The sequence below is a fragment of the Anomaloglossus baeobatrachus genome, chromosome 8 (genome assembly GCF_048569485.1).
Source record: "Anomaloglossus baeobatrachus isolate aAnoBae1 chromosome 8, aAnoBae1.hap1, whole genome shotgun sequence".
Classification (NCBI taxonomy): Eukaryota; Metazoa; Chordata; class Amphibia; order Anura; family Aromobatidae; genus Anomaloglossus; species Anomaloglossus baeobatrachus.
In genome coordinates, this window is record NC_134360.1 from 56,128,386 (window position 1) to 56,143,347 (window position 14,962).

The 14,962-nt window shown below is 49.7% G+C and overlaps 1 protein-coding gene across 1 annotated transcript in view; it reads left to right on the forward strand.

The window, feature by feature from the left end:
* Positions 1-14,962, forward strand: part of DNAH1 (dynein axonemal heavy chain 1) — a 105,538-nt gene that overhangs the window by 14,835 nt on the left and 75,741 nt on the right. The window contains exons 11-22 of the mRNA XM_075321632.1: positions 439-737; positions 1,456-1,606; positions 1,954-2,147; positions 2,277-2,502; positions 2,656-2,775; positions 10,198-10,280; positions 10,360-10,501; positions 11,027-11,182; positions 11,281-11,479; positions 14,019-14,272; positions 14,342-14,554; positions 14,791-14,955. Coding sequence (XP_075177747.1) covers positions 439-737; positions 1,456-1,606; positions 1,954-2,147; positions 2,277-2,502; positions 2,656-2,775; positions 10,198-10,280; positions 10,360-10,501; positions 11,027-11,182; positions 11,281-11,479; positions 14,019-14,272; positions 14,342-14,554; positions 14,791-14,955 — 2,202 coding nt within the window. The remainder of the gene's footprint in view (positions 1-438; positions 738-1,455; positions 1,607-1,953; positions 2,148-2,276; positions 2,503-2,655; positions 2,776-10,197; positions 10,281-10,359; positions 10,502-11,026; positions 11,183-11,280; positions 11,480-14,018; positions 14,273-14,341; positions 14,555-14,790; positions 14,956-14,962) is intronic.

Sequence of the window (14,962 nt, forward strand, 5' to 3'; positions counted from 1 at the left end):
AAGCACAGACCAGAATGAACAGGAGTGCTGATGGAAACTCCTGAAAGGGTGAGGAACTCCGCAGGGTCCTAAAAGGAAAGGGATGAACTCCAAGCAGAGGAGATACATAAGATACCAAACACACAAAGCAGGAATAATAGATAGGGAGCAGTTTGTGTAGCCAAACGCTGTGACCTTCTATAGCCAGACACCACAGGACTGTCTGTCACCCGTGACACACCTGTGACAGAAATGTTCCATTATTTCACAAAAGGAGATCTTAAAAACAGTAACAAAAAGTCATAATCAAACTTTATATAAGGAGAACTGAACCATCCCTTTAAGATGTTTCATCTAGAATTTTTCACTAAATATGTATAAATAGGTGGAGTCGAGAGGCCCCCAAGAGTCATCATCAATAGACTGTGCTTTTGAATGTCCTTTTTTCTCTTTGTCTAGGTCCAGTTGTTCCTGAAGGACAGCTGGGTTAGCACCCTGAAGAACGCCGTGCGCAGCAGCCTGAGAGAAGTGGGGAAAGGCTGGTACGACCTGAGCGAGTGTAACTGGGAGGTGTACGGCATGTCCAAGCTGCGGCAACTCATGGAGCTCATCAAGTTTAACCTGCAGGACTCTCTGCGCTTCCTGGTACAAGACTCCATCGTCAGCTTCACCCAGTTCATACTAGATGCCTGTTATAGCGTCTTATCATGTCTTGAGGAGATGGACTGGGGGGGAGACCTCATTAACAGCCCATACAAGTAAGACTCCATGTACCACAGCTACGTGTCTACTTATAGTGTGCATTACTTATCCTGCATTATACTCCGGAGCTGCACTCACTATTCTGCTGGTGCAGTCACTGTGTCCATACATTACATTACTGATCATGTCTTATACTCCAGAGCTGCACTCACTATTCTGCTGTTGCAGTCACTGTGTACATAGATTACATTACTGATCCTTTACTAGTCTTGAGTTACATCCTGTATTATACTCCAGAGCTGCACTCACTATTCTGCTGGTGCAGACACTGTGTACATAGATTACATTAATGATCCTGTACTGGTCCTGAGTTACATCCTGTATTATACTCCGGAGCTGCACTCACTATTCTGCTGGTGCAGTCACTGTGTACATACATTACATTACTTATCCTGTACGTATCCTGAGTTACACCCTGTATTATACTCCAGAGCTGCTCTCACTATTCTGCTGGTGGAGTCACTGTGTATATACATTACCATTATATTACTGATCCTGAGTTACTTTCTGTATTATACTCCAGAGCTGCACTCACTAATCTGCTGGTGCAGTCACTGTGTATATACATTACATTACTTATCCTGTACTTATCCTGAGTTACCTATCCTCCAGAGCTGCACTCACTATTCTGCTGATGGTTTGATCTCTTTATATTTGGCAACTTCTGCCAGATGTTATGTATTTTTGTTACATTTTTTTTTCCTTCCATTGAAGACCTCGGAAGAATCCGATATTTCTCCTGGACCTGGTGCTGGACGGCTCTGGGGCACACTTCAGCACTCCGCTGGAGAACTTTGAGACTTCGCTCATGACTTTGTTTGATAAAGGGATCCTGGCAACTCACAGCGTCCCCCAACTAGAGAAAGTGAGTGCAATGCGAAGGAAGGGTGTGAGGCCAGATGTATTAAAGGCAGAATAATTAGGTTGTCATTGCCCTTCCCCTGTACCTGACAACCTGACCGTATATCCTATGTGACAGGTTGTCAGATCCGCCCCCTGTTGATGACATCACTGATATGATGACATGTGATCAGACATGAGACCACATTGCCACCAGCTCCTCATCTATTACTACTGACAACCAGTCTATATATCTTATGTTAGGGTTGTCAGCCCCGTCCTCATTTAATGACATTCCTGACATCCTCTTTGCTGTCTACACTACTACAAATGAGTCTCAAATTGTTGCTCCTTACATTTGCCCCCCTTAAGTTTGTGTTGGAGGACCTCTTTGTCAGCGGCACTCCGCTGCTGGAGTCTGTCGGCCTGCACGAGCCCGCGGTGGAGGAGCTGCGCAGCAACATCCGCACGGCCATATGTAAAGCGCTGATACCACTGAGAGCCTACACAAAGCAATACGAGAAATACCTGGAGCTCAACAACACAGAGGTGGAGACGTACATGAGGTGAGGGCAGAGGCGGGCCGCTCAGAGATGGGGGTCACTTACTTTATGGCTGATGCGGAGTTATGTCCGTACTATTCTTCTTCATGTCTGATTAGCGAATACAGAACCACATTATGGGTTTTTCCACAGAACCCTCCAAGCAAAGAACCCGACAGCGGCAGAAGTGAGACAGGCGGCCGAGGAGCATCTTCTGGAGAAAGAGCGGCTGGACCATGCTCTGCCCAACTCCATCATCATCGGCCCCTTCCAGATCAGTATAGAGGGGGTGAAGCAGAATATGTCTCGGAAGAGAAAGGCTCTTTGTAACGCCCTGCTGGAGCTACTGGCTAAGAACGTGCACAAGGAGGTGGAGGAGGTAAAGGCCATTTATATGCTGAGCTGTGTTGCAGTTAGCTCTCAGGCTCATATCTGGTTATATACCTTTGCTGGCTCCTTCCTTGCTTTGTTTTATTGCATTAAGGGTGCAGAACTCTTTTTTTTTTCCTGCTTCTGTTTTTCCTTTTCCCAGATTTCGGAGCAGTTCCGAGCCATCAGTCGCAAACTATACGAGAAGCCAAACAGCGTGGAGGAGCTGACCGAGCTCCGAGAGTGGATGAAGGGGGTACCCGAGGAGATGAAGACCCTAGAGGTAAAAGATTTACAAATATCATCCGATCCTGTCCTGTACCCCGCAGAGTTTATCATTAAAGGGGCTGGAGATATATTGACGATTTGCCACCATCATACAGCTGCAGAAACAGAAGGGCGGCTGATGGACTCTCCTTACAGTAGACAGTCGGACTCCTCTTAGAGAAGGCAGAGCTGGTTTATTAACATCTCTGCATTCCTGATCGCTGTATACATCTTGCTGAATCTGAGCAGTGTATGTATGTGTATGTCAGGAAAATGTCTTAGGAATCACATGATCACGGAATGCTGGGAATCTGGAGAAGCTGTGGGGGAAATTTCCTGCAAAAATACATTTTACTGTAGAAATAACCTTATTTAGGGGAAGCGCCATTGGAAAACTAAAAAAAGCCTCCACCAGTCTAATCTGCCTGTCACGCTCACAGCCAAGGATGAGGCAGCGAGCAAGAATAGTGGACCCTCTAGACCACAGGGGAACCTAGGGTCTGCCCTTTTAGGGGGAGGGGCTTGATTACGCACCCACTGCAAGGCGAATACCAGGTGCTACTCCCAAGGCAGGGACCATGGCTGTGGCAGCTGACCCTCAGGAAGGGACAGACACAAGAGTAGACAGGGTTGGGTCTCAAGTGTAGACTAGGACCACGAGGGTAGCAGAGGCAGATGGCACGGTCAGGGCAGACAGACAAAGTCTCTAGCGATGAGGCTGGGACCTCCGGAGTGTCCAATGCAGAGGGTACGGCCGGGAAGGACAGGCACAGTCTCTGGTGTGGCAGGGGCCACCTGAATGGCTGAGGGACAGATGGGCATGGATACTGGCAGCAACCGGACAGGACAGACACGTGGACCTGACAACTAGCTAGCTGGAGTACTGGACACTGACTAACTAAACTAGGGCGTTCATCAGGCAACTCCGCTAGTGGGAGCTTGCCCTAAATTACCTCTCAGCAATAGGCTGGGAGGCACTTCCTGGGCGTAGCATGCTGGCCCTGTAAGAGAGGGGCAGTGGCGTGCGCGCACTCCTTAGGAGTGTTCCCGGAGATGCTGTGATGCGTGCACAGTCTCTGGGAGGCAGGGGAGGAGAAACCACGTGAAGGAGAGGCAGGGACATCGGGCAGTCTGCAGGGACCCAGCCGTGGCAGTGAGTCAGAGCGTGTCCCTGCAGGAAGGCAAGGCGTGCAGGGACACAGTGTTACACTCCAGCTCCACCCAATACAAAATAGTGTATACAGTATATAGAAAAATAATTGTAACAGAAAGGAGAACGCGATCTAAAACCTGACACGTTGCCATCCAGGATATTTTTAATCAATATTTACAAAAAAATGAAAACCCAAATATAAAAGAAGACTTAAAAATGCAAGGAAAAAAAACTAATTGGTTAATTACGTGTATACAAAGAGCGGACAGCAACCTGAGAAATCCAATTATTCAGGTGTAATGTGCATTTCTTTGTCGCTCCATTGGGAGACCCAGACAATTGGGTGTATAGCTTATGCCTCCGGAGGCCACACAAAGTATTACACTAAAAGTGTAAAGCCCCTCCCCTTCTGCCTATACACCCCCCGTGCATCACGGGCTCCTCAGTTTTTATGCTTTGTGCGAAGGAGGCTGACATCCACGCATAGCTCCACAGCTTAGTCAGCAGCAGCTGCTGACTAGGTCGGATGGAAGAAAAGAGGGCCATAACAGGGCCCCCAGCATGCTCCCTTCTCACCCCACTTTGTCGGCGGTGTTGTTAAGGTTGAGGTACCCATTGCGGGTACACAGGCAGGAGCCACATGCTGTTTTCCTTCCCCATCCCTTATGGGCTCTGGGTGAAGTGGGATCCGAATCGGTCTCCAGGCACGGGGACCGTGCTCCCTCCGCAGCCCCTGGGGAATCTGCTGGATAGGAGCCGGGTATCGTCAGGGACAAGGCCCTGCTACTGTGAGGTACTCTGTGTCCCCGTGGGGACCGCGCATGGAGCGCTTGTGCCATACACATTGCAGCACTGCTGGGTGTGTTAGTGCGCCGGGGACTACCGCGCGGCCGCGCTTATTGCCGGCCACGCTTATAACTTTAGTCCCCGGCTTCTGCGGCCTAGTATCGCATATGCCCGCCCACAGGCCTGCCAGTCAGGGGAAGGGCGGGACGCTGCACAGATCGTCAGCGCTGAGGGCTGGAGCATACATTAGTATCCTCCTCCCCCCTCACTCAGTACACTGGGGCACTAGATTCCCGCACTTTCTTGGGCACGCCCACGGTCCCCTTCTCCCCACAGAACGCCGGCAGCCATTCCTGTCAGCGATTCAGACGCTGGAGAGGAGAGACAACACAGGGAGACCCAGGCAGGGAATCTGGTGATCACACAACCGCTCTGAGCGGTCGGTAAGCAGCACCTGTGGTGCTGGCCCCACTGAGTGCCGAAGTGTATATATATATATATATATAGGCTTATAGGCTATACATTTGCACTGTACGGTCGCTCTGTTGATTTTTGGCTATATACCCTCCTGGATTGTTCTCAGAGGAGACAACAGCATGTCGTCCGCAAAAAGCAAGGGTGCCAAAGCACAGGCGTACTTTGCAACCTGTACCTCATGTGCAGCTATACTACCGGCAGGTTCCACTGACCCTCATTGTGTGCAATGCTCGGCCCCTGTGGCACTTACTCAGCCGGAGCCTCTGCTACTGGTGGCCCAGGTGGAACCACCTGCTACCACTGTCCAGGTGACAGGGACGGAGTTTGCAGCTTTTGCTGACAAACTGTCTGAGAGTATGGATAAATGGTCTGCTAAAATACTAGAAGCCTTACAGTCCAGACCGGTGATTCAGGCCCCGGGCACTGTTCAATCTTTGACCCCAGGTCCCCCTCAATTGGAACAGCAAAGTGCCCCTGGGGTGACCCATAGGTCCCAGGGTGAGGTCTCTGACACGGACCGCAGTCCCAGGCCCCCTAAGCAGGCTCGCTGGGAAATTCCCTCCACCTCATCACACTGTTCAGGGTCTCAGCAGGAGGACTCTCTGGAGGATGAAGCGGAGGTAACAGATCAGGATTCTGATCCTGAAGCCGCTCTCAACCTAGATACACCTGAAGGTGACGCCGTAGTGAATGACCTTATAGCGACCATCAATCAGGTGTTGGATATTTCTCCCCCAGCTCCTACAATTGAGGAGTCAGCTTCTCAGGAGAAATTCCGTTTCAGGTTTCCCAAGCGTACATTGAGTACGTTTCTGGATCACTCTGACTTCAGAGAGGCAGTCCAGAAAAACCGAGATTGTCCAGACAAGCGTTTTTCCAAGCGCCTTAAGGATACACGTTATCCTTTCCCCCCTGATGTTGTCAAGGGCTGGACTCAGTGTCCTAAGGTGGATCCTCCAATCTCCAGACTGGCGGCTAGATCCATAGTTGCAGTGGAAGATGGGGCTTCGCTCAAAGATGCCACTGACAGACAGATGGAACTATGGTTGAAATCCATCTATGAAGCTATCGGCGCGTCTTTTGCTCCAGCATTCGCAGCCGTATGGGCACTCCAAGCTATCTCAGCTTGTCAGGCGCAGATTAATACAGTCACACGTACATCTGCCCCGCAAGTGGTGTCCTTAACCTCTCAGGCGTCGGCGTTTGCGTCCTACGCCATTAATGCTATCCTGGACTCTGCGAGCCGTACGGCGGTAGCATCCGCCAATTCGGTGGTAGTCCGCAGGGCCATGTGGCTACGTGAATGGAAGGCAGACTCTGCTTCCAAAAAGTTCCTAACCGGTTTGCCATTGTCTGGCGACCGCTTGTTTGGTGAGCGATTGGATGAAATCATTAAACAATCCAAGGGAAAGGACTTATCCTTACCCCAGTCCAAACCAAACAGACCTCAGCCACGGAAGGTACAATCGAGGTTTCGGTCCTTTCGGACCGCGGGCAGGTCTCAATTCTCCTCGTCCAAAAGGCCTCAGAAAGATCAGAGGAACTCCGATTCATGGCGGTCTAAGTCATGTCCTAAAAAGACCGCCGGAGGAACCGCTCCCAAAGCGGCCTCCTCATGACTTTCGGCCTCCTCAAACCGCATCCTCGATCGGTGGCAGGCTCTCCCGCTTTTGCGACGCCTGGCTGCCACAGGTAAAAGACCGATGGGTGAGAGACATTCTATCTCAAGGTTACAGGATAGAGTTCAGCTCTCGTCCTCCGACTCGTTTCTTCAGAACATCTCCGCCCCCCGAGAGAGCCGATGCTCTTCTGCAGGCGGCGTGCACTCTGAAGGCGGAAGGAGTGGTGATCCCTGTTCCTCTTCAGCAACGGGGTCACGGTTTTTACTCCAACTTGTTCGTGGTGCCAAAAAAGGACGGATCCTTCCGTCCTGTTCTGGACCTAAAACTGCTCAACAAACACGTAAAAACCAGGCGGTTCCGGATGGAATCGCTCCGCTCCGTCATCGCCTCAATGTCCCAAGGAGATTTCCTAGCATCAATCGACATCAAAGATGCTTATCTCCACGTACCGATTGCACCAGAGCATCAGCGCTTCCTGCGTTTCGCCATAGGGGACGAACACCTTCAGTTCGTGGCACTGCCTTTCGGCCTGGCGACAGCCCCACGGGTCTTCACCAAGGTTATGGCAACAGTGGTGGCAATCCTACACTCTCAGGGACACTCGGTGATCCCTTACTTAGACGATCTGCTTGTCAAGGCACCCTCTCAAGGGGCATGCCAACACAGCCTGAACATTGCTCTGGAGACTCTCCAGAGTTTCGGGTGGATCATCAATTTTCCAAAGTCAAATCTGACACCGGCCCAATCACTGACATATCTTGGCATGGAGTTTCATACTCTCTCAGCGATAGTGAAGCTTCCGCTGGACAAACAGCGTTCACTACAGACAGGGGTGCAATCTCTCCTTCAAGGCCAGTCACACCCCCTGAGGCGCCTCATGCACTTCCTAGGGAAGATGGTAGCAGCAATGGAGGCAGTTCCTTTTGCGCAGTTTCATCTGCGCCCACTTCAATGGGACATTGTCCGCAAATGGGACAGGAAGTCGACGTCCCTCGACAGGAACGTCTCCCTTTCGTGGGCAGCCAAGGCTTCCCTTCAGTGGTGGCTTCTCCCCACTTCTCTGTCGAAGGGGAAATCCTTCCTGCCCCCACCCTGGGCGGTGGTCACGACGGACACGAGCCTGTCAGGGTGGGGAGCGGTCTTTCTCCACCACAGGGCTCAGGGTACTTGGACTCAGACAGAGTCCTCCCTTCAGATCAATGTTCTGGAGATAAGGGCAGTGTATCTTGCCCTAAAGGCGTTCCAGCCGTGGCTGGAAGGCAAACAGATCCGAATTCAGTCGGACAACTCCACAGCGGTGGCATACATCAACCACCAAGGCGGGACACGCAGTCGGCAAGCCTTCCAGGAAGTCCGGCGGATTCTGCTGTGGGTGGAAGCCACAGCCTCCACCATATCCGCAGTTCACATCCCGGGCGTAGAAAACTGGGAAGCAGACTTTCTCAGTCGCCAGGGCATGGACGCAGGGGAATGGTCCCTTCACCCGGACGTGTTTCAGGAGATCTGTTGCCGCTGGGGCATGCCGGACGTCGACCTAATGGCGTCCCGGCACAACAACAAGGTCCCGACATTCATGGCACGGTCTCAAGATCACAGAGCTCTGGCGGCAGACGCCTTAGTTCAGGATTGGTCGCAGTTTCAACTCCCTTAAGTGTTTCCTCCTCTGGCACTGTTGCCCAGAGTGTTACGCAAGATCAGGGCCGACTGCCGCCGCGCCATCCTCGTCGCTCCAGACTGGCCGAGGAGGTCGTGGTACCCGGATCTGTGGCATCTCACGGTCGGCCAACCGTGGGCACTACCAGACCGACCAGACTTGCTGTCTCAAGGGCCGTTTTTCCATCTGAATTCTGCGGCCCTCAACCTGACTGTGTGGCCATTGAGTCCTGGATCCTAGCGTCTTCAGGGTTATCCCAAGAGGTCATTGCCACTATGAGACAGGCTAGGAAACCAACGTCCGCCAAGATCTACCACAGGACGTGGAAGATATTCCTGTCGTGGTGCTCTGCTCAGGGTTTTTCTCCCTGGCGATTTGCCTTGCCCACTTTTCTGTCCTTCCTTCAATCCGGATTGGAAAAGGGTTTGTCGCTCGGCTCCCTTAAGGGACAAGTCTCAGCGCTCTCTGTGTTTTTCCAGAAGTGCCTAGCCAGACTTCCACAGGTACGCACGTTCCTGCAGGGGGTTTGTCACATCGTCCCTCCTTACAAGCGTCCGTTAGAACCCTGGGATCTGAACAGGGTGCTGATGGCTCTTCAGAAACCACCGTTCGAGCCAATGAGGGATATTTCTCTCTCACGCCTTTCGCAGAAAGTGGTCTTCCTAGTAGCAGTCACTTCACTTCGGAGAGTGTCTGAGCTAGCAGCGTTGTCGTGCAAAGCCCCTTTCCTGGTGTTTCACCAGGACAAGGTGGTTCTGCATCCGGTTCCGGAATTTCTCCCTAAGGTGGTATCCCCCTTTCATCTCAATCAGGATATCTCCTTACCCTCTTTTTGTCCTCATCCAGTTCACCAATGTGAAAAGGATTTGCACTTGTTAGATCTGGTGAGAGCACTCAGATTCTACATTTCTCGTACGGCGCCCCTGCGCCGCTCGGATGCACTCTTTGTCCTTGTCGCTGGCCAGCGTAAAGGGTCACAAGCTTCCAAATCAACCCTGGCTCGGTGGATCAAGGAACCAATTCTCGAAGCTTATCGTTCCTCGGGGCTTCCGGTTCCCTCAGGGCTGAAGGCCCATTCTACCAGGGCCGTGGGGGCGTCCTGGGCCTTGCGGCACCAGGCTACGGCTCAGCAGGTGTGTCAGGCGGCTACCTGGTCGAGCCTGCACACTTTCACGAAACACTATCAGGTGCATACCTATGCTTCGGCAGATGCCAGCCTAGGTAGGCGAGTCCTTCAGGCGGCGGTTGCCCACCTGTAGGACGGAGCCGTTTACGGCTCTATTTTGAGGTATTATTTTACCCACCCAGGGACTGCTTTTGGACGTCCCAATTGTCTGGGTCTCCCAATGGAGCGACAAAGAAGAAGGGAATTTTGTTTACTTACCGTAAATTCCTTTTCTTCTAGCTCCAATTGGGAGACCCAGCACCCGCCCCTGTTTTTTTGTGTACACATGTTGTTCATGCTGAATGGTTTCAGTTCTCCGATATTCCTTCGGATTGAATTTACTTTAAACCAATTTATAATTTTTTCCTCCTTCTTGCTTTTGCACCAAAACTGAGGAGCTCGTGATGCACGGGGGGTGTATAGGCAGAAGGGGAGGGGCTTTACACTTTTAGTGTAATACTTTGTGTGGCCTCCGGAGGCATAAGCTATACACCCAATTGTCTGGGTCTCCCAATTGGAGCTAGAAGAAAAGGAATTTACGGTAAGTAAACAAAATTCCCTTCTTTTGTTTCCATCTTTAGGAACATATAGCAAAAATTCTTGGAGATTACGAGGTGATTGACGACTTCTTCTTCAGCTTGTCCCAGGATGACTTCAGTGCTAAGTGAGTGTCTCCTTTATGATAAGGCATATGGAAAGGATACAACTCCTGTACTGAACTCCTCATATTCCTCCATCAATAGGTGGGCCGTCATCGCCTGGCCTCAGAAGATACTCACAACTATGGAAACCATCCGAGAGCAGCACCTGGAAGATGAGGAGAGGTTCCGCAAAATCCAAGTCATGGACCAGAACAATTTCTTGGAGAAACTGGACAGCTTACAGGTTGGCACATTCCCCAATGGAAGTAATGAAACCTATGATGTGATATGTGATGGAGTTACCAGAAATCATCAATACATGGATTCTGGGTTGACGGAAGGGGGATCAAGACCATCAGAATATCGGCCGGCTCTGTCATTATACTGTGATCTGATCCTGCGATTGGATCACCACTGTGGAGGAGAGCGAGGGATTAACTCTCTATCTCCTGCATTATCAGCTGATGTGATTATCGCTCTGCACTCCAGTGTCATCCGAGTGCAGTGCAATGTTTGACTCGCACCCATAGATTTGTATGGGTGCGAGTGAATACAGATCAGATTACACCCACAGCATGCTGCAACAGTTTTTTCGGTCCGATTAGGGCTGAGACAAAAAAAATCGCAGATGGAAGTGGCCCCATAGAGTAACATTTTTTAGCAATTTTTTATTGCATTCCACTCGGCCTGTTTTACGCGCTGTGTGTCCTTGGCCATATTCTATCGATAAAATATTTTTCAGAATTTCTCTTTAATCTTTTGTTCCTAGATGGTGGTCGCCGGATTCTCCACCCACGTCGATATAAATCGCGCCCACGAAATTGCCAACGAGGTCCGAAGGGTTCACAAGCAACTTAAAGAGTCCCAGCAGCAGGCTCAGCTCTACAACAACAGGGAGAGGCTCTTCGGCCTCCCGGTCACCAACGTAAGTTCTCTTCATCATCCTATAATGTCATTAAAAGCTCCACCCACATAAGGGTCACATATTTTATAGTAATTGGCCCCATTTTTCTTGTCTGACAGTATGACAAGCTTTTAAGACTGGTTAAAGACTTCCAGCCCTTCCGAGACTTATGGACCACCGTCTCGGACTGGATGCGATGGTACGAGAGCTGGATGAACGACCCGCTTTCTACCATCGATGCGGAGCAGCTGGAAAAGAATGTAATGGAGTCATATAAAACCATGCACAAATGCATCAAGCATTTCCGAGACATTCCAGGTGGGATCATGTGTATGACATGTATGTGCGTCCTCCTTTATGGTAGTGCCCAGCTCCTCTGTTACGGTACCTGCATTGTTTTATTTTCTACCAGGAACATTTCGGCTCACCCAAAGACATTGTGTCAGGGAAGTTTCTAGTGAATGATATGGCTGTATAGCTGCTCTTCCGCTGAGTAAATCGATACCTTTCTTATAGAAATCTTTCAATCCACTGCTGAGAAATATGATGTTGAAGTTATATGCTTTCCTCCTCATCACTCAACTCCCCCACCTGACATATCCATCAATGTCAATGGCTGCTCCCTTTCCCCAGTCCCACGTGCTCGCTGCCTGGGAGTAATCCTAGACTCTGATCTCTCCTTCAAGCCACACATCCAAGCCCTCTTCACCTCCTGCTGCCTCCAACGCAAAAATATTTCCCGGATCCGTACATTCCTTTCCCAAGAAGCTACAAAAACCCTAGTACATGCCCTTATTATCTCCCGCCTGGATTATTGCAACCTCCTGCTCTGTGGCCTCTCTTCTAACAGTCTCGCACCCCTACAATCTATTCTAAACTATGCTGCCCGGCTAATCCACCTGTCCCCCGCTACTCCCCGACCTCTCCTCTCTGCCAATCCCTTCACTGGCTTCCCATTGCCCAACGACTCCAGTTCAAAACCCTAACCATGACCTACAAAGCCATTCACAACCTGTCTCCTCCCTACATCTCTGACCTAGTCTCCCGGTACTTACCTGCACGTAACCTTCGATCCTCACAAGATCTCCTTCTCTACTCCCCTCTCATCTCCTCTTCCCACCATCGCATCCAAGATTTCTCCCGTGCCTCCCCCATACTCTGGAATGCTCTGCCACAACACACCAGACTCTCGCCTACCTTGACAAGCTTCAAAAGAAACCTGAAGACCCACCTCTTCCGACAAGCCTACAACCTGCCGTAAGCCTCAGTCTGATATAGTGCCGCACAACCAGCTCTATCCTCACCTACTGTATCCTCACCTATCCCTTGTAGACTGTGAGCCCTCACGGGCAGAGACCTTTATCCTTCTGTACCTGTCTGTGCCTTGTATTGTTTATGATTATTGTACTTGTCCCTATTATGTGTACCCCTTTCACATGTAAAGCGCCATGGAATTGATGGCGCTATAATAATAAATAATAATAATAATATGCAAATGACACTCAAGTGCATTGGGGCGTATCACGGGGCGTATCACAGGACTTCAAGCTCTTCATCCCTTACTCCTTATTTCCCTGCTTGTCGCCTCCATCCAGTGTTTGACTGACAGGTTGTTCCATCCTCTGCTATCTGCCGCCCCTCACTGAGATCTTGCACAAGCACCAGACTGACCTGTCAATCAAACACAAGGCACGCATCGGCAGGCAATAAGTAGCAAGGACCTGAGAGCTCAAAGTGCTGTGTCACACCCCAATGCACTTGCATATAACTTCTCAACAATGAAAAATGGGATTTTACACCAAAGGAATCAATTTGCTCAGTGTAAGAGCATTTATACAGCTATTTCTTCTAGTTTTAGGTATGCTCTTTAAAAGATGGTTCTCAAGTTTCATCCTCAAGAGTGACAATTGACAGCTCAGTAACTAAAAAGGACAGTTGCACTCTGAAATGTTAAAGCATGCAAACAATGAATGTATGAATATAGATATGCATTACGTCCTTAGGAAAAATGGAGATATATAGCATGCAAAAATGGCCAGATCAATATCTGCCCAGTAGCCGCGTCAAGGCATATTTCGTATACTGGGAACCTACACTAAACTGAAGCCTCTATCTGGGTTCCTAACCTCCATTTGTATGGGCAGGTAGGAATCTGCTATTAGAGAATAAAATCACCATTGGTTAATGGGGGAGGGGTGCACAGTCAGAGCATATGACTCCTTAATCTAGACAAAAAAAGACTGACGGCACTCCCAAAATGCAGCCTGAACAGGTGCAAAACTGAACATGACATATAATAACAAAAAAAGACAGTTGCACTCTGAAATGCTAACAATAAATGTAAGAATATAGATATGCATTACTGCTTAAGGAAATCTAGGAAAAATTGAGATATTTAGTATACAAAAATGGCCATTTCTATGTCTGTCCAGTAGCCACATCCAGGCATATCAAAGACCAGCAGCATAGTTGTGGCACTGGGCCAAACTGTGTGTTTTCCAGGGCTGCAGCTGCATCGGAAAAGTGCAGAGACACTAAAGCTGTGCAGATCTTGCACTCCAGCACTCGGCCACGGGTTAGATCAGTACTTAAAAGTGCTATTAAAAGCAGCTTGTAAGCACTTCACATTCTCGGCCATCACTGCTAGATTGCAGTGGTGGCCAGTAACCTAGACAATGAGCTGGAAACAATAGAATTAAAAATCCCTACATACTTGAGAATTGGGATGATTTTACTAAGACATAAATTAAGGTTGTTATTACAAGCACTCTGCAATTTTACCATTAGTGATGTTGAGACAAACCCCAGATTGGTTTCACTCCCGTAGTCTTCTCTAATAGTTTCCTTCCTTCTGCAGCGTGCCAGGAGGTGGCTCAGGACATTAAAGGGCGCATAGAAGAATTTAAGCCCTACATCCCGTTAGTACAAGGACTACGTAACCCGGGGATGAGGAACCGTCACTGGGAGATTTTATCCGAACAGATAAAGATTAGCATCAAACCCAAGTCCAACCTCACCTTCACCAGATGCCTGGAGATGAAGCTCCAAGACCACATTGAGAGCATCGCCAAAGTGGCCGAGATCGCCGGGAAGGAGTTCTCCATCGAGCAGGTGATCGGATCTTCCTGGTATTTGTTCTCTGTATACATCGCACCATATCTAACATGACGTTCTCTTCAGGCTCTGGATAAGATGGAGGGAGAATGGTCTTCAGTGTTCTTCAACATCCTGCCTTATAAAGAGACAGGGACGTTTATACTGAAGAGTCCGGAAGAAGCGTCTCAGCTGTTAGACGACCACATTGTCATGACCCAGAGCATGTCCTTTTCGCCCTACAAGAAGCCTTTCGAAGATCGTATCAGCCTTTGGGAGAGCAAACTCCGACTGACGCAGGTGACGCAGCCATTCATATATGAGATGTAATGATGGGAGGCTAGTGACATCACCAAGCCTGGTACAGTGACATCACATAAAACGTGGTGCAAGCAAACAATCGGCAGTCAGATATGAGGGTTTTACTACATTAGTGGGCTCTTACCACATTGCACATGTTCAGCTGCCGCTTGGTTTGTCCGTCTTTGAAAGAATTGTGTCCAAGAGATTAAGCCTCTCCTGTCCATTCCCTGCAGGACGTCTTGGAGGAATGGCTCACCTGCCAGCGCTCCTGGCTCTACCTGGAACCCATATTCAGCTCAGACGACATCAACCGACAACTGCCGGTGGAAAGTAAGCGATACCAGACCATGGAGAGGACCTGGAGGAAAATCATGCGCAACGCAGAAGAGAATAAGCAGGTATGAG